The sequence below is a fragment of the Taeniopygia guttata genome, chromosome 5 (genome assembly GCF_048771995.1).
Source record: "Taeniopygia guttata chromosome 5, bTaeGut7.mat, whole genome shotgun sequence".
Classification (NCBI taxonomy): Eukaryota; Metazoa; Chordata; class Aves; order Passeriformes; family Estrildidae; genus Taeniopygia; species Taeniopygia guttata.
This window is the reverse complement of record NC_133030.1, coordinates 50,444,965-50,464,592: the sequence shown is the minus strand read 5'-3', so window position 1 is coordinate 50,464,592 and position 19,628 is coordinate 50,444,965. Positions and strand designations below refer to the sequence as shown.

The window sequence follows — 19,628 nt, the reverse complement described above, 5'->3', positions numbered from 1 at the left end:
GAGTATCCTCCTCTGCAGAAAGCTCAAAGGAGAGCAAATGAGAGCTTGTTAATAAATCCATTTTGCATTAATTCTTTCTGGAGAATGAGCCGTGAAAAGCAATACTATTTTACAGCTTCTTCCAGTGTATCTAAAAGCAAGGCACTTTGAGAAATGGGATGATTGAAATGTTATTTGAGTTATTAATAGTCTTTGCAATAGAAATCAAGGCAGAGTCAGTGAACTGCTCTGAATCAAATCCTGGATTGGTAGAAAAATCAGGGTAGGAAAAGCAGTGGCTAACTGGCAAAGTGGTCATCACAGGAAACCAGTGACACAGGCCTGAGTGACCATAAGAATCTGCTGCCTGGGCTGTGACAGGAACAGACACAAAGCACAACTGGAAGTGCTCACATTTCCCACCAGTTCATAGGCAGAAATGTTATATTGCAGCTGGCCTGGCAATGAAAGAATAGTTTCAGATTGAAGTAGCTTTCAGATCCAGTTCTAAAGGATTGACAGCAGTAAAAGAGAAGGTTTAGGTGTCGGTAGGAAGGCTGGTGGTCTTCACAACTGTGTCAGTGAGAGATGGATTTCTAAGTCCCAGTTTGAGTTTGTGAGAATGTTTTTGAGGATTCCAGTTGGCGTGAACTAAGTTACTCTCAGGATCCTTTCCCATAGCAACATCAGGATTAAGACTTCTGTGCCTTAGTGTAGGGCAAAGAGCATGGTTTGAATTGTTCCAATGCAGAATTAACTCAAATTGGATCTTCCACTGGCAGAACTCTACCTATTAATATCTACAAACAAACTTGCTCTTGGATTCTGGAACCTGGCAAGGGTCTTCTTCCTTATAGATAGGGCACTCTGATAAATGTATTTGTCATATTGCTGCATATTGTGGATGCAATGAAGAATTAAGAATGAGAAATCTTTGTCAGTGAGAACAGAACTGTAGATGACAGTGCACTGATTTACACTAAACACACCAAGAAGTGGCTGATCCATGGCATTACAGAGACAAGCCCAGAGAGCTCCAACCAACTGCTGTAGTTGCTGCTCTTGTGCATAATAGATTTAGCATTGACTGTAGACACAGAGACCCTCCAGGTTTTGTTCAGCCCACAGGCAGATACCCAGGGGGGAGAAGCATTTCAGGTCTGGACTAGAGAAAGGAAAGTTTCGTTAGTACAGCTACTTATGCCTTGCCCTTTGAGAACAGGTGACAGTAGGAGCAGATGACAGTAGGAGCGGATGACGTCTGTGAGGCAGCCAGGTTGGTGGAGCTTTGATTAAATAATCACTGTACCCAGGGATCTTGCCCAGTGGTGCTCAGAGTCTGTCCCACTCACACCCTGGCATGTAGACTTTATCCACTGACACTTCCAGTGTCCAGGGATCTGAGTTTTTCTTGGCCTCAGCGAACAAATTGCAACCCAGGAACTGTGGGCCAGAAACGATGGAGCAAGCAGCTGTTGCTCTGCTGCCTCTACATCTGCCTGACACAGTAATTAAATCTCATCAGCCATTCAATATAATGGAAGCAAACCAACTACAACAGAAGGATTTTGCAGCATAACTGTCTCATGATGTGTAACTGCAGCTGTATATTTACCTTTGTAATTAATTCTGTAAGCATTTATAGGGCATTACAAGGGACTGAGTAATTTAGAAAGCAGTGGATCATTAAAAATAGCGAAAGGCATAATTACTTACTTCTACCATCAATCTCCTCCATATCTTCTCTGCTGATGTTTCTCATGGATTGTTTATGTTCATTACATTACCTTCTTATCAAAATTATCTCAGGTTTCAGGTTTCATTTCCAGGTTGGGAAAAAGGCAACAGTGCTATAGTGGGACAACAGTGTTGCCTGTTAAACACCCCATATTGAGCAGAAGCCCTAATTTTGCTGGAGGACTGACATTGCCTGTAACTTGAACACGATAAATTAATTTCCTTTTGTGGAAAATGTGGGCCCCACTTCAGTGGGTGCTCTGTGCTGACATTTATGATGTAGGCTGGTACCTAATGTAGCTGATTAAGCAGTGCATTTGTTCTCATTGTATAAATCCTTGTTTGATGAAATAAGTGGGTTATTGAGCCCTTTCTATCAGATTTATTTTCAAGAGAGTTGATTTTTTTTTTTGTTTTTTGGAAACTCACACAATTCAGCTCATTGGCAGGAGTTACCCAGGAATCTTGCCAGTGGAAATCTCCCTTATTTATTAATCTTTTCTGAATTCTGTAGGCATAGATGTATTCTCTCCTGGCTATGCTAAACCAGATCAAATTTATGAGGTTAACTGACCTACTCTAGGTTTGCACCAGTATAGAGAAAGGTGTAATGAGACTCCTTTGTGTATGTCCCCCAGGGCTGCACAGAAATAGATGTGGCTTTAATGTCTCCTTCACTATCAATGTTTTGTTTCTCATTTTTTTTTGCATCACATAAAGTTCTAAGCTGGGCCTGGTAAGGTATAAGGTATACTGAGGCAGGTTGCACTGTGGGGCCTTTCTTCTGACCTCCAGCCCTGTAGACCCCAAGGCCAATGCATGTGCTGCAGGGCAGATGACTGGGGGCTGGATGAGCTGCAAATGAAGTTCCTTTGTGCTGATGGAGGGCAGAAGCTCTTCCTCTCTTCTAGGCACCAGCACTCTGATTTTAGTGACTGGAGAGCAGCAAACCCAGACCTTCTGTGCTGTATGGGGGCTGTGAGGGGACCAGTGGGCACCTCGGGCACAAGCATGTGTGACCACCACTTTGGAAAATGGGCTTGGCAGCAATCATTTTCTTCTAGAAAGTCAGCAGTGTTTTCCTTCTAGAAAACAACAGTTTCCAGCAGGGAATTCTTGAAAATAGTGAAATATTCTCCTAAAAGACATAATTTAACTTCAGTCACCTTCAGTGTGCCGAGCACCCAGGCTGGCTCCTAGGCCAAGGACAAAGGGGGCTGTCCTGACCTTCTCCCGGGCAGTTTGGTGTATTTGGAACGGACGTCCCCAGCGATGTATTTTTCTGAGCTGCTCTTTGGTTTGTGTTTTGCAGAAGCGCTCTGGAGGCGTGTGCTCCTACCTGCGCCGCGCGTGCCGGGCAGCGCTGCCCCTGCAGCTGCTCCTCCTGCTCCTCCTGCTCCTGGCCTTCCTCCTGCCCCTGGCACAGGAGACCCACAGCTGCACCCTGGCCAACAACTTCGCTCGCTCCTTCAAGCTGATGCTGCGATACGAGGGCCCACCCCCGACATAGCTCCTTAGCACGGCACGAGGCGACGGCAGAAGGGCAGCCTCCTTGTTTTTAATTGCAACTAATGTAGATTTTAGGGCTTCTAACACAGCCATCATGCCAGTGGGCTAGATTGCATAATGCAACATGAAATTAATCCACTTTAATCAGGTATTTGAGCAAAATTAATATTTTTACAGTTTTTTTATTGTTGTATTTATAATATGTATATAGAGATTGTGTATGTATGTACATAGATATATATAAATGCATATCTATGGCCAAGCTAACAACCACCGTCCACTCATCCACTGCTTAAAGATAATTCTGCAAAGTTTCTGCCATCTTCCAGTAAGCAATGCTGAAGGATGGTGTTGTGGGATTTTCTGGGTGATTTTTAACATCAGATTCTTGTATACAAATGAAGTCAGAGCAAGTATGAGAACACGTGGTCATGCACCAGGGTGTAAACTGGTGAGAGAGCAGGCACAGTAGAATCACATTTGATTAGAGTGGTTGACATTCAGCCCAAGGAAGATTTGGACTTTTCTCTTTGAAATCTTCAGTTGATTTTTCAGTATCTGGATACAGGGATTGCAGAAGCTAATAGAAATATTTCTACTGACTTCAGTAGGAGTGGGAGTAGACCTCCTCTTGTTCTTATTTTTTACAAGATTTCTTCTCCAATTGCTGTATTCTCCAGCCCACCTGAATCAGGAGAGGTGGAATACAGTGGAGAAAAAAGATAGAAAAAAAATAATATATTTTTTTAGCATCTCTCTAGCAGGAGAACTTTTAAAATCAGGTCATAATTTTCTGAACAAATTTGTGAGCAGTGAACAAAACCTTATATCACCAATTTTGTCTATAAAAAAGAGTAGTTTTCTTTCTTAGATTTTTGTGTTTGTGGTGTTTTGTGGTTTGGTTTGTTGGGTTTTTTCCTTTATAAGGAGGCATTTGGTAATGGATTCTAAAGGCTGAACAGTGGGATGCAGCCTGGCTCAGTGTCAGTAAAGCAAAAGTTGGAAGTACTTTAATAATACCACCCTGGAAGCAAGATTCCTACCTAGAATTCTTTTGTATTAATGGTTTATTGAAATTGTGTAAACTTATTGTATCAAAGACAGTGAGGCATAGGTTTCTATGTAATCTAAACTCTAAAATTATAGCAACTTTTCATTTATTTACCTAATCCTATGTCTGATTTATCACATTTTTGAATGTACATTATACATTGCCTTTAAATGTAAAAGCAATTTTCACTTCAGAGTGATGAAGCAATTTTTAGTGGTGTTTTACCTAATTGACTCCTTTTTCTATTTCTGAGAGCTATCCTTTATTGTCTCATGGTTCTAGCTATAGTAGTAATCATGAAAAAAAAAAATCTTAACAGAAGAAACTGTTACTTTCTGTCTCCTGGCTGTGTTGCAGGAAGAATTTCTCTTCTGCATATCAGTATGGGGTACTTGGTGTTGTTTTCTGTATAAGGTCTAAAATAATATTGTAGCTGACAGACTGAAGGAGGAAGGCACTTATTTAATAAAATCATTAAAGTTCTGTTCAAGAAGCAAGCTTGTGTAGAATAAGGAAGCATAACAGCACGGAGCTCAGTTTAGGCACAGGATTAGGAGAGCAGGCAGTGTGAAAGAGGAGCAGCTAAACATAGAGAGGAGAGGTGTCCATCAATTTATAAAGCCTTAGAAAAGGAGTCACATTAACACAGAGGAAAAAAGCACAGGCTCTATGGAGGAAAAAAAAATCTCAGAATCCTTTTGGCTCCCCTTCCCTTTTACAGTATTTAATATGTAAATTAATATTAAACATATTAAACAGCTTTTCTTCAGTTTTCATGGTTTAAAATGGGGCGAGTAACAGGGCTTCTGTACCAGTGTTCTGAGGAGACTTCCACCACCAGGACTCTGTCGCTGTGCTCCTAAAAATGTTTCTGACTATACTGGGTTTGCTAGTGTTGGATTAAAATGCCAAAAGTCTGCTAAAAGTGTAGAGTGGAAATTAAAGGAGAGACAACATTGACAGTGAAGGTATCAGTCAAAGTGCAGGGGGAGCATGGAGCAGGAGCTGATGTGGGTTAAAAACCTGACTTTCAGGAGGCAGCAGAAGAGCTCTCAGAGCAGGCAGAAGGGATGGGAAGCAGAAAGGTGAGGACAGTCCATGTATGCTGAGCAATAAAACAGGCCTGTGATTTCTTTCATGAAGGAGGCAGAAGGAGGGGAGCTATAATTTGCCAGAGAATGGGGCATATTAATTCCTTCTTTGCAGCCATTCTTCCTGGTGGCAGAGGACCTACCTCCTCCTCTCCCGATTAGCTGTGCAAGTGCCATGCACATTCCTCTAAAAATTGCTGCTAGCCCTGGGGGAAGAAACCCCTGTGGCTGCCCAGCAGGGAGTTAATCATCACACGCATCTCCATGTCAAATTAAATCCTCCTTTAGAAAAGAAGTGTGGGGGAAGAGGGGCAGCAGCAAAACCCACTCTGTGTGGTTGTGGATGTGTGTAGGTGTGCACACACCTTTCTGTGATGCAGCTACATTGCAGTTCTCTGGGTTTTGCTGAGCTGATGAAAGTAAAATACCAGTGAGAAAGTAAAAATAATGAGGAATAATAAAGCTGCAAATGGAAGTTAGTAGGGAAATAGAAAAGTTTTTTCTATGAAAGCCCAAAATCTCACATCAGATTTATTTGTGCTGAGCCTTTCTGATCTGGGTGTTTTATATGGGTTCACAAATGCATTTGACACCGTGGGAGTGTGTCACAGGGAGAAAAAAATTCTGCACAGAGGAACTTACAAGAACAACTGCATCATCACCTTGATGTTTCAGTGTGGTGGCAGGTTTAAAAAAAAAGAACCAAACAACTAAATTAGAAACTTACCTTTGCTGCTGGGTTTGCAATCAGTTTATTCTGTAAGTCCCCTGTCTGTAATCTTGGAAAGTTTTGCTTTAAATCTCAGTCAATCCATTCTCATTAACTTAAATAATCTGAATATCTCACAGAAATGATGAGTATTTCTACTTCTTTGCAATGAAAACTATCCAAAGCACAGGACTTTAATGTTCATATCACTAAAAAAAATTTAAGTCTTCCATAATGTCATTTACCTCACCTCTCCAAGGCAGGCATGAGATTCTTCTGGGAAAGAAAGAAAGAAAAAATTACAAAAGTAATCTGGAGATGTAAAAACAAAATTTACTTTCTTTTTTATTCTCTTGTGGTTTTTTGTTTTCTGAAAAGCTTGCAATACTGATTTCTGGAAGTGTGTGTAAATATCAATCAAGTCAGTAATTGGAATAATGAGTCCAGCTTCCAGGAAACTGTACAAAGATCAGATTCCTCAAAAAATAAACTAAATCCAAAGGATTTAGTTTTTAAGGACTGGTTTCCAAACCAGTCCTTAAAATCTTGAGCACAGTTCCTTGTCTTTGCTCACAGATGATTTGGTGGTTATGTGCTCACTTTTGTGCCTATAAAATCCCCAGCTCGTACATCTCTGACATCCAGATGTAACTGAGATGTGTTATAGCCCAAGTTCAGACTGGGGCCACTGCCTTAAGCCTTCCCTTGCCAAAACATGGGATGCACAGAAGCCTGGATGTGTCTGCAGCTGAGGACTTTCACTGTTTTGCCCCAGTGTAGATGTGAGCACAGTCAAAGGGTGCTAAAACCCTCTGAACCTTAAGGAGTATGTTTGGGGTGGTGAGTGGTTTGTGCACCTGGCCTGCCCTCCCTGCACACACCCAGCCTGTTCACAGAGCTCTGTCTGAGCTCTTCCTGCACCCTTGGACCCAGGAGCTGCTGGAGCACATGAATGACCCTGGCGTGCTGAGGGCAAAATCCTGCACTCCATTGCCCATGCTTTGCAGTAAGGCCTTATCCAAAGGCACACTCCAAATCCAGCCTTTGGCATGAAAGCAAGCCTCATTTGTAAACTGTAATTGATTTGAAGCCTGATGCTTTCCAGAGAATTTTTCATGGCAGCAATACATTGAGGTAGAAAATTGCTATTGTGCCCTATGTCTATTAAACAGCCTTTTCTCTGATTCTAGCCAGCAATTTAAATGGTATTAAATATTATTTTTAAATGGCCTCTCCAGAAATCTCTGTACATTGAAAATGTTCTATTCCTTTGCTAGCACTCGATCTCCAAAGCAGTCCTGACTTCTCCCAAAAGCTACTCTATTTGTACTGATCCAGAGACTTAGGAAACTCAAATATTTGAGGCTGTAAATAAAGCTACTAGGCTAACTAATAAAACCACCTAGTGATCACTGAATAATTTGGACAGCTTTTAGAATGGCTCTATGCTTCTCCTTAATCCCTTTTGTTGGAGTATTTGTAGATCTTGGAGAGAAGAAATCTCACCAAAAATTGGCCATTCCTAGACAGACAGATGGTGATCTCTGAACATCAGAAGTTTTCTCTTTAGTTGCTCTAAACCTCAGGAGTTTGCTATATCTGATCTCCTTTTCAATATTAAATAGGGAATAGTTTACTTTGATGTGTGTGTATACACATCTCTTTAGCACTAAAGAGATTTGAACAGTGAGTTCATGTGCAATGATTCTTCTAACTTGTGTCAACACAAGAGAGTACATTGTCCTCTTTTCTTTAGGGAAAAAAACCAACCAAAACTGCTGTGTGACAGAGATTCCCACACCAAACATAACCTTTTGGAATAACTGAATATTACAGACTGAAACTAAATTGTCCACCATAGAAAACTGGAAAAATAGTTTTGCCTTTCAAGAAATGCTGGTATAAAAGCCCCAATAAACATGTCTTTTCCAGGCATCATAGACATCTTTCATAGGTTATGTACCCAGCTGGGTGTAAGAGTTTTGGAGAGTTTACTAGCTCATGGACAGTATCACCTGCTAGGGTGCAGCTGAAAACACATTTGTCCAGAGAATTTATACCAACTTCTTCCAGAATTGCTGGGGGCTATTGAGGATGTTCTCAGCAGCTCCCAGACCACTGACCTACTCTGAGCCATTACAAGTTTATTGCATTAATTTCTCTGTCAGAGGTTGGCAACTCTCAGAAACCAATTTATTAAAATACTAAAAGTAATATTTCTTGTGCAGACAACGTGATTCATTGAGAAATTAATCGTATTACTTTTGCCATATTTAAAAAAATATATGTGTTGTATATACTGGAATATGAGCAGGTTAGTTGAGGTGTTGGGTAACTGCAGGACATTTTAGGCATGAGGCATTTTGACTTGTCCATTTAAGAATTGTGGGATCGTGTTACACTTGGTAAAAAAACAAAACAAGGATTTTTGAATTAAAAAAAAAAAAAAAAAAAACAACCACCAAGTAGAAAAACCCCAAAAAGCAAAGTAGGAGGGAATAATCTGTCACACAGTTGGATTTTTTATTATTGCTTTTCTATCCAATTTAATATATGAATATGTGTCTACCAGAGAGTTATCAGTAGATCTTGGGAAAAGGGAATATATATCAGGAATATACCAGTTCAAACTGTAGCCTAAAAGGCACTTCTATTCTCCAACCTGCTTCAGCAAATGCCAGATTTTGTTGTTGTACCTGTGAGATAAAAACCCTCCTCCTAGTAAAGTGTGGGTAAGGTGAAACTGCACAGCTGAAGGTGCAGCATCCCAGTGGAAGCAGCAGAAAACATCAGTTCTTCCAAAGGCAGCCTGATATTTCCATGCAAGAGGAACTCTGAGGTCTGGCACAATGAGAGCAGTCCAGCACTAATGACACAGGAACAAGGGCTATGCCATCCCACCCTGCCAGACAGAATTCTGAGAGCAGCCATCAGCACAGCTCGGTTTCATGTTCCTGACTGTGGAAGGAGGCTTCCCTCAGGGTGATTCACTCGAGCTGAGATTTGAGTTCTGGAAGGGTTTTTTTCTCTTCATTAAATACAGAAGAAACTGCTAAATTAAAACCCCTCAGTGACAGGTTAATGGTAGGTGGTGGGTGCTGATGCTCCAGGAAAAGATACAGGAAATGATATTATAGATGGAAAGCTAGTCATGATGGTCTCTGTTCAATCCTCAGGAGACAGAAATGCATTGTAGAAGTGAGGTGGGACTTTTTCTGTTCCTTTTAAAATAAATGTCAGGTGTTGTCTTTAGTCTTCTGGATTTTGGGGGCAGGCCTATTCAGTGCCTTACTGAATGCTAGTGGCTTTCTGGCTTCAGAGCCATTTACCCCAGCAAGTTCCACATTTTTCCAAGTTGTGTGATAAAGGTATTCCCCTGAACTAGTTTTGGATCAGAAACCTTTTGTCTGTGGAATGGGCAAGGTTTGATTTTCCTTCTTTTGGCCACTTTGTTTTAAATCCAAGGAAGCAGAAAGACCAGCACCCTTTCCAGGCCATGTTTTGTGTTTCCTTCTTTTATGAGAGCAGAGGAGATTTGGCTTTGCTTCATTTCCAAAGTAAATTATCCCAATATTTTATTCTTCTTTTCCTGGTGCAGTTCTTCCACAGCCTAGGCTATTCCTATCACCTTAGGTGTTTCCAGTGGCTGTTCTTCTTCAAAAACTAGAGCAAAAAACCTGGTCCTGTTTCAGCAAGTTTAAAATCCAGTAATTTCTTCCCCCATTGTAGTTCCTCCTGCAGATGCTCTGTCTGTTTCTGCTGTCCCCTGTGTCAAACCAGCCTTCAGCACTATCTGGGGGGACTCTAGTCCTAGCCAGCCATTTCTTCTAAGTCTCCTGGTCATGTCCTGCCCACATCTGCCTTCAGTTTTGGCTCAGGGACTGCCCTTAATAGTCACATCTGCAGACAGGAGTGTGAGGGTGTCACTTAACAAACAATTATTAATAATGAAAGCCTTGCTATTAGCATTGTACATAGCCTGCCCAGAGCCTTTTTGTCTTCTCCTCTCTAAGCAGGTTTTGATGTGTAATCCAATTTCTGTGTGCAGAAAATTGCCCTTCAGTCAGCACAGAGGGCTGGTGGTTCAGCTGAAGCTCTGTTGCCTCACATTGTCACTGATGGGGTAAGAGCTCCCAGGTGCTGCTCAGCCAGGGCCTGTGCCCTTGAGCTGCCAGGAGTGCTCCACTGTCATTGTCACACACCCTAAATAAGCCAGAACCCCTTTTTTCTGACCTGGGAGGAAAAAAAAAAAGCCAGCTAAAATGATCGCTTTTAACAAACTGATTTCACAACTCATTTATCAAGCCCTATAGCAAGCCATTTATTTTAGCTCCTTTTTGCTCCATGAAAAGCTGTGTGTTAAAAGGGAGAGGTGAGTTTGGAGAGCAGTGCCACCGCCCTCAGCAGCACTTTGCTGGGAGGCCTCCCGCTGGAACTGGGGGTAGGAGTTGTTATTTCTCCTGAAGTGATTCCCACCTAAATCAAAATATTTCTTTTGTCAAGTCTAATAAGCACTGAACACCACAGGCTTTGTTTCACTGCAGATATGAATGAATGCCTCTGTATGGTACTTTCTGTTGCCATGAAATATATATATATATTTGTATGTACATATATATATATATGTGTGTGTGTGTGTGTGTATATATGTAATGGGGAGCGTAATTATTGCTCTACTCAAAGAAAGGTGACATTCCACTTCAATGTAACTTTTAGGTGCAGCTTTTAAGAGAAACCATGTCTTAAAGGGAAGCTGGAAGTGTTTAGAGGTACATGTTGTAATGAGCTTTGATGAGATTTAATAAGCTTTGAGTTTGGTTTTCAGTCTCTAGGGTGAAAAGCACCCAAGATGATTTTTCCAGCACATTCCCAGATCAAACCCTGTAAGAATTTAACCTGGGAGGCATTGCTTGAACACTGGCTGTTCCTGAAGGTGTTTGCATGTGCTAGGTGTGTGTCTGTCCTCAAACTGCAGCCTGCATTTTGCACATGATTGACTGGAAGGCAAAGGACACACCTTTGTCTTGCTCCACGATCCTGGTGGTAATTTTGGCACAGTACATGTTTTCCCTTTGATCAGTGCGAGTTTTTCAATGTTTTTTCCCTTTTAATTTATGTTAATTGAGTTTATCAGGTGATTCCAGGAGGGCACACTCCATCTGCCCAGCCTCAGAGCTTCCCTTTCAGCAGCACACCTCCTTCTCTTTTGTTTACTTGACTGTACTGGACCACTGTGAAGCGATTACACAAGCAATAATGCAGGCGTTGCATTTTTCTGTCGTTGCCTTTTGTGAGACATAGCTCTCCATTGACACTGAAAAGTGGTAGGAGGTAGAAGCTGCATTGTTGTTTACTGGCAATATAACCCATGTCCATGTTCCTGCAGGGCTCCTCACTCCTCACAGCAGTGGGCTGTCTTGGGCCCAATTTAATTCATAAGCCTGGATTTTAAACAGTTTTGGATTCCTTCACCAACACTCCATCAATCTTGCTTCCATCAGTTTTTGTGCTTTTGTTTAGTTTCAAGCTAGAAGAAAGTTTAAAGAAACGTGCTAAGACTCCCATATAGGGTGAGTAAATATCCCATAAATTTCACAAACATTACGACAAAATGAAGGGATTTGCTCTCACATTGAACAGAATTAATAACTTCTAACTGATAAATTAAATAGTTAATAAGAACAGCCTGGAGCAAAGTTCTGCAATCAAACTGTTCTCTGCTTTTAATTTAAAAATCAGAAAATACTGAGGTACATTTTCCCGCTTTCTTTTAGAAGTCATCTGAAACTAACGTGTGAATTCTCCTTAACAGAAAGTTTATTGATATGAATCTAAATTTCAGCAGCATGTCCCATGTTAGATCACCTGCCTGTGGGCACAGGGAAAACCAAAGGCTGTTTACAAGAGAAATTAATATTGTGAATGGTTTTAAAATTCTTCACGGCTCCTATCCACTTCCAAATGTCAGTAATGGGGAGGATCTGAAGCCTTCCTGTGAACCCTGTCATTGTGCATGTTGAAATCCTGGCTTGAATTCAGGTCTCCACTTCAGCTTTTGTAAATGTTAATATTCAAGTAGAACAAAAACCTTAGAGGCAATTACAGCATGCACATCTCTTCTAGTTTATGTATAGTAGCTGATAGCAAAGTCTGCAATAATAATCTGTGTTTATACATGTGCTGTACAATGTAACAGTTGGGTACAAAATACCTTTTAACTGTCACAAGGAAATAACTGGATTGATTTCACTTTTTGCTTGTATGAATATAATTATTTGCCTTGCGGGGACCAGTTCCACTTTTGTCATGTTATTTATGATTTTTGAATAAAATTTTGATAAATTAGGCTCGTTTCTAAGGTAAACAATACTGGAGCCAAGCAGCTGTCTCTGGACATGTGCATGTTATCACAGCTGATATCAAGTCCAGGTCCAACTCCTTGCTTTGCTTGGACCTTTCTTTAACCTTTCAGGCTTATTCAGGGAAATGTGGACCACTCTATTTTCTTATTAAATATATGGCTTTGTGAAAAGCTGAACTTATTTTTTAAATTCTTTCTTTTCTGGTTCAGAAAGACTGTAACAATCATATTTTTCTAAACTGCCTATTGCTTGTGTTGGGAAATTATATAGAGATATATATTTTGCTCTACAGATTTCCATGTACTTTTGGAACTCTTTGTTTTCATAGATAAATCTTCCTGTTTGCTAGAATTAGCTCAAAAAGCTGTAAGCTTCTGTAAAAAAAGCTGTAAGCTCTGTGAAATTATGTAAAAACGCAGCTGCATTAAAAGACTGACTTTATGTTTTATGTAAATTGTTGGAGCTAAGTCATCCTGGGTGTTATGCCATGCAAGATGTACAAAAAGAAATCAGGTCATTGTTTTGAAAAGCTGGACGGCGTTATGTCACACTGCCTAAAAGTGCCAGGTGAAAGCAGGAGAGTTGATTCTAGAAATGGTACCATCTTGGGCCCTGAGTCTGTATTTTTTTTTTACATTGTTTAGAACCTTATCTGAAAATTAGTCCCATGAAACTTCATGGGAAATATTAAAAATAAGAGCCTGTGGTGTGTGCCTAGCATGATAGAATAAGGACCTTTTCTAATGAAGAACATTGCATTTTAAGTAGTTAAGAGACTATGATTTGAGTATTTCAGGACAACTTTCTTTTCTGAGCTGTAGACTCCTCCTGTGTATTGTGGATTTATTCCATAGCTGAAATGCCAGATTAAATTGATTGAAGCCCCATGAGCAGATGAACATAATAGAAAGCTGCAGTGAAATATTGCAGAAAATGGCTTGATTTCATTCTTCAGAGCAATAGTTAAAGTAACTCACAGCCTTGGCTTGTTTGCACCTGTGAAGCAGAGGCCCTTGTTTTGTACCTCAGCTGTGGTATAACATGGAAGGGTTTCTGCTCTCTGCTTGGAAAATACTGTCTATTCTTCATCTTTGTCAAAGCATAATATTTCCCAAGTAAAAAAAAAATCTGATTCTTCAAGACTCATAGGAGAGTTAAGGGGCAGCTGGGACCTTTTGTGATCCAGCCACATTATTCCAAAAGTTTATCCCTTGATGACAAATAAAATATGATGTGACTTTGCTGTTTGCAAGTAGGATCAAGAGACTGGAAATTCATCACCCCAAGCCCTTGCCTGTTCTGTGACGCTTCAGTGTTACCAATGAACTGTGTTGCATTGGATTATAAAATCATAGTATTTTATTGCATGTGTCCTTTTTTGAAATGAAAATATAGTTGTATTTGATGTTGCAGTTATAATGCAGTAAATAAACACATGTACATTTCTTTTTAAAGACTTTTAGGTTATTTTGGGTGGTGGCTATAAATTTTTGCTGTGCTTTTTTTTTGTACCATCAGAGTATTTGGGCTGACCTAAAAACAACCAGAACAAGTGAAGCAAGGATAAAATTTGCTGCTTCCTGCCTCTCAGCTCAGGTATCACTGGAAGATGGCTGTGCTAAATGTAGCTACTTCATTCTAGTCCTTTGAGATTTAACAGAAAATGTCGGCTTTTCTGTGCATTATTCCAATAGAATTGTACTGGACCTGAAGAAAATGTGAATTTGCTAAATCATATTCTGATTCAGCATAAGTTCTTATGGCATTGGCCCCTGACACTCTCTGTGGGTTTCTCCTCAATCCTAAACCTGGTAAGACAAAGGGGAGATTTTTTTGTGAACCTTGTGTTTGAGGTTAACACCAATCAGATGTGTAACCACTGCTGATCTCTCTGAAGAGCAATCACTGCAGCGAGTGTGTATGGATGCACAACTCTCATTAGCAGGTAATTGCTGGTTTCTTTCCTTAGTCTTTATGAGACAAAGTCTGCCAGTATCCCTGACATCAAAGGGCTCCACAGGCAGTTATTTCTGGACAAGTAGAAAACCACTACAATTTTTTGGTGAACCTGTGGGTTAGGTTCCCTGTTGCTTTTATGAACACATGGGGCTTTATGCAAGTCTTTGACTTCTCCCAGGCATTTGAACCATGTGATTTTGTGCCTTCCTATGAGCTGTCTCCTGCTAAGCTCCCAAAAGTACAAATGCAGACACTTCAGCTGATCGTAGCTGGGTCAAGGTTGGAGCAGCAGCCCAAATTCCTCCTAGGAGAGAGCAGGGTAAAACAAGCCCAGGGCTGTAGGAAAAGCAGAGTGTCATGGTGGGACAGTCTCATTCCCATTATGGCTACTATTGGTGTATTTAAGAAATTTCTGGTTTTACAGGTTTTTGTTTTCCCTTTGAAATGCATTTTTTCATCTTGCAGTTTGTTTTTTTGTGGAGCCAGAAAGGTGCCTGCTTTGTGTATATCAGGCCTCTTTTTCTGGAACTAGCAAAAAAACTTGGGGCTTCATTTTGTCCAAGACACTGTACAGAGACCAGGAAAGGCCTTTGTCCAGCAGGGAGGAAAAGGGCCTATGAACAGATAAAACAGCTCATGCTTGTATGGGGAATTAATATTTTGTTGATCAAGTTCAGCCTGCAAACAACTTTACAGCTGATTGGTGGGAGTTGGGACAGTCAACAAGAATTATTATAAACACTTTTAGAGGACAATTAAATACTCCAGGTAGTTATAAATCTCTGAAGTCATATATTACTGCAGAAACACCTGTTTTAGATAGCAACCCTGCTGCTAGAGGATGGAAGTTTGGGTTGTAGCAGCAAAAGGTGGCAAGTTCAATAAATAAGAATAATAGAATAAGACCCTCAAGTGGAGTAAATCAGTGTAGCTTCATTGAAGCTGTTGGAACTAAGTCAATTTACAGCAGTAAGAACCTGGCTTGTAGTCAACAGGGATTTTACAGAATGTTTAAAAACTCTCCATTTAGAGAGTTCTCTGCCTTATGTCTGTGCACTAAATTGTATCCACACAAAGTCCTTGCTGGTATAATGAGGTCATTTCGGATGTGAGCGTTCATTATATGCTTAGGTAAATTAAGGGGAAAAAAAATACATCATTAGCAAAGTCTTAAATAAAGGATGGAGCAAGGTTAGCGAGTGAGAACTATTTAAATAAAATCAATCTCAGCCCTGGAGAGTTTATGGGGAGTGGTTTTCTGCGGAAAAAGGCTGATGGTGTGTTGATGCTGCACATAGAAGCTGAGCACTACAGCCATGAGAGATTAAAAGCAGGGACTGAGATTTTTTTCCTAGGCTAATATTTCAAGCTTTCTAAACTTCATTCTGTGACATACCATGAATGCAGCCCAGGTTTCCAACTTCAGAAAAATGCTCTGATAAACACATATTGCTGGAGCAAATGAAACTGAAGGCTCATCCACTTTTACTGTAGCACTCGTAGTATTAAGAGGGATTGTAATATAATCCTCTTCAATGAATAACCCTAACAGATGTTATCAGGGTTGCTCTGTACGAGCTGTGGACCTCTTGCTAGAACTCCCTCTGTGGAAGTCCAGTTCATAAATTGTCCTAATGGGCTGCCTGCCTCGTCCTGCTGCTGCCGCGGCACGAAGAGGAGGTGGTTACCAGCGGCCTTGAAAGCCAGCATTATTCCCATCTGCTTTTCATTACAATCCTGCTAAATATTTCATGCTTTTTGTTTTACAAACAAATAAGAGCAGAACTAATCTTTTTGTTTAATGTTCGTTGATTGACATTTCAGGGAGGAAAAAATGTTTTGGGTTTGTTTTGATTTTTTCCTTTACTTCAGATCTCTGCAAAAGCTTTTAATGGAAGATAGAGCAGATTTCCGTCGACTTTTCTGGTGGGCTTTTTATGGCACCATTGATACAGGAAAAGATACGGGGGAAATCCAGATGATGAATGTGCTGTTCAATCAGCTGGGATTTCTTTGCTTGCAAGGAGATAACTCGATGAAGTGCAAACAGAGACAGGGAGCAGACATTGACTGCTTGTCAGCTATATGCAGAGCTATCTCTGGCTGGGGCTGCTGGAAAACACAGCAGCTATTAGTCCCCCTTTGCCCTTTCACAGCGCCCTGTCAGAGGGTCCCCAAGCACTGCAGCCAGACCCATCCATTAAACCTCAGGGTAACAAGTCTGTTGAATTGCTGCTTCTTTACAAAGAGGGGGATGGCAGCCCTGGGAGGATTCAGCTGACATTTTAACCCCCTGGTTCCCTAAACTCCCACTGAAGTGGATGAGTGAAGGCATACCTGTGGGCACTCTGCATCTCCAGCAGCAGGTGCTGTCTCTGTCCAGAGGGATGGATGTAGGTGACCCAGCTCCACGCAGGAACCTTCATCCCCAGGGCAGAGGTGGGTAAGGGGTCAGGAGGGCCCCTGGGGGATGTGCAGTCTCCCCTCGGGCCTGTGGACATGCTGGAAGAAGGTTTTGAGAGGTTTCTTTCCAAACCAAAGCATTGCCAGGCACAGAGTGAAGCCTCTTGGCCGATGCTGTTCCCTCAAGTGGCCGTGTTGGCTGGTTTGTCTGACATTTGGACAAATATCTTCATTGGAGCACCCAGGGGGCTGTGTCAGCTCTGAGGCCTAATTGCAGGGTGAGATGAAAGTGTGAAATGGCCCTCAGAAAGAGCTAAATATTCATAGAATCATAGGATGGTTAGGGTTGGAAGGGGCTTTTAAAGATCACTTCAGTCCAACCCCTGCTCCTGCCATGAGCAAGCACACCTTCACTAGACCGCATTGCCCAAAACACCATCCGGCCTGGCCTTGAATCCTTTCAGGGATGGGGCATCCACAGCTTCTCTGGGAAACCTGTTCCTGTGCCTCACCACCCTCAGAGTATAGAATTTCTTCCCAACATCTAATCTACCCTCATTCAGTATAAAAACATTACCTTTTATTCTACTGCTATCTATCCATATAAAAAGTCCCTCTCTCTCTTTTTTATAAGCCCCCTTTAGGTACTGGAAAGTGCCAAAAGGTCTCGCTGGAGCCTTCTCTTCTCCAGGCTGAACAACCCCAACTCTGGCAGCCTGTCTTCAGGGGAGAGGTGCTCCAGCCCTCAGATCATCTTTGTGCCCCTCCTCTAGACTCACTCCAGAGCACAGTCCTGGACACAGGACTCCAGGTGGGGTCTCATGAGAGCAGAGTAAATATCAGGAAAATATAAATGGTCCCTTCTTCCAGCCTGTTGCAGCCTGACCCTGCAACGGAGTGCCGGTGTGTCAGTGCAGATGGTTAAATCACCGTGCTACGTTTGACCACATAGTAGTATTTTTATATCATTGCACAAACAGAAATGAGTTTGTCTGATCCACTCTTGAGGCAAATTCTTTGCATTTATTGCAGGATTAATTTTCCCCCGATGGCTGATGCATCAACCACCCCATCCCTTTTTCCCACAATCGCTGGCCTGAATTCAGAGGCAGAAGTGAGTCTTGGGGCCTGACCCTAATGCTTGCCTGCAAATAGGCTTTATGACTTACGCTGAACAAGACACCCAAGCAGTAACATTATATACTGCCTTCTATATTATATTTCTTATTCTTCTAGCATTTTCCATATGAGGATCTCAAGGCCCACTGCAAGGTTTGACTAATTCTCAACAGTCAACTGTGCATTAAGATCTTATTGCTGAAATACTATTGCCAGGGCTAAAGATTGCTGTTCTCTCTACAACAGCATACAACAGTTTCACTCAGGACTGTAAAAATAAATTGTAACAGCCACAGTTCCTTGCATTTTATCATTTCATTATCGTTTTGACGTTTGTCTTAAAAATTTTCAAATCCAGGAATAGTAAATGCCGAGTCATAAAAGCTTAGGAAATGGGTCAAATCCAGAGTGCAAGGCAGCATTACACTGTCTGATCTGCTGTCTCCGATAATACCCTCATAAGACAAGGGTCTCTTATTTTTTTCTCCATTCCTGAATAAATGAATTGCAGCATGTATGAAATCTCCAGAGGCCATCTGTGACTGTAATTCATTTACCCACCATATTATGGAACAGATTTTCCAGTGAGTTCAAAACTCGGGAAAGGGGGGAAGGGAATAGTATGATGAGAAGGCTCTGCGATCCATATCTAAAAGTAAAAATATTATTCAATTGTCATATTTGATGGATAAAGTGTCTGACACACCAGGCAAAGCCATAGCAACTAGATAAATATGTTTAAAACATTTAATTTTGATACATTAAGAATGAGTTGGAGCAGGGTCTTATCGACACTGAAATTAAGCAGACATTTCTAAGTTCCTAAAAGCCTCTGATTTTGTTTAGTTTGGAAGAAAACATGCTGTAGATAACTTGGAAGTGTAAGGGGAAGTTGGACTTGGTGCACAAAGGAGCAGCTCTGACAGGTCAGGACTAGCAATTACCTTTCTTCTTCATCTGTTATTTTCCAAGTGCCAGCAGCCCCTACTTCATTTGTGTTAGACCACAAGAGGCCTCTCGGCAAGCTTACAGACCTTTGGCTTCTGCTTTTAAATTGAAATTAGTACATTCATTTACAACTTTAGCTGCTACAAAAATATTTTTTTTATATAGGGCACTCTCAATATATCTGTACTGCTGTTAACACTCGGTAATTGTAATTAGTAACACATCCTCATGAACAGCCATTTGGTTGTGTGGCTGTAAGCATCAGATTTCCTCCCTGAGTAATTCCAAGGATGTCACTGAAGCTGCAGCAGGAGTGAATTTGGTCCATGGCAGCTGGCAGTGTTCGTGTTTACTCTGCAGGTCGTGCTGGTACCCACAGAAGGGTTTTCATTCTGCACCAGGTCGTGTGTTTCTTCATAAAGTGATACTGTGCAGAGGAGGGAAAGGCTGCAAACTTCTAAAAATTGTTTTCTGTAGAGATCTGATCGAGATTTCTGGCAGAGGGAGGAAAATGTTCTCCTCCACACAGTAATTAGGGGGCTCTGTTGGAGCAGAGAGAAGTGAAAAGAAGGCAAGAGGAGGCTCTGGAGGAGAAGCTTACCTTGCCATCAGTCTGAAATCAATGGAATGTGCTGCACTGAGACCTTCACCCGCAGCCCCTGGCACTGGAGGAACCAGCATCAACTTTTTCCTCCTAATGCATCAGGCTCTCAAATATCTTTCTCCTGAGCCAGTGCAGAAGTGAAGAAAACACACACAAC

General features: G+C 41.3%; 1 protein-coding gene across 4 annotated transcripts in view; it reads left to right on the top strand.

The window, feature by feature from the left end:
• SYNE3 (spectrin repeat containing nuclear envelope family member 3) overlaps nucleotides 1-13,892 on the top strand; it is a 64,763-nt gene extending 50,871 nt beyond the window's left edge. For all 4 annotated transcript variants that reach the window (XM_030274925.4, XM_030274924.4, XM_030274923.4 and 1 more), the window contains exon 18: nucleotides 3,029-13,892. In XM_030274925.4, coding sequence (XP_030130785.3) covers nucleotides 3,029-3,226 — 198 coding nt within the window. In that variant the 3' untranslated portion in view covers nucleotides 3,227-13,892. The remainder of the gene's footprint in view (nucleotides 1-3,028) is intronic.
• Nucleotides 13,893-19,628: the final 5,736 nt, after the last annotated feature.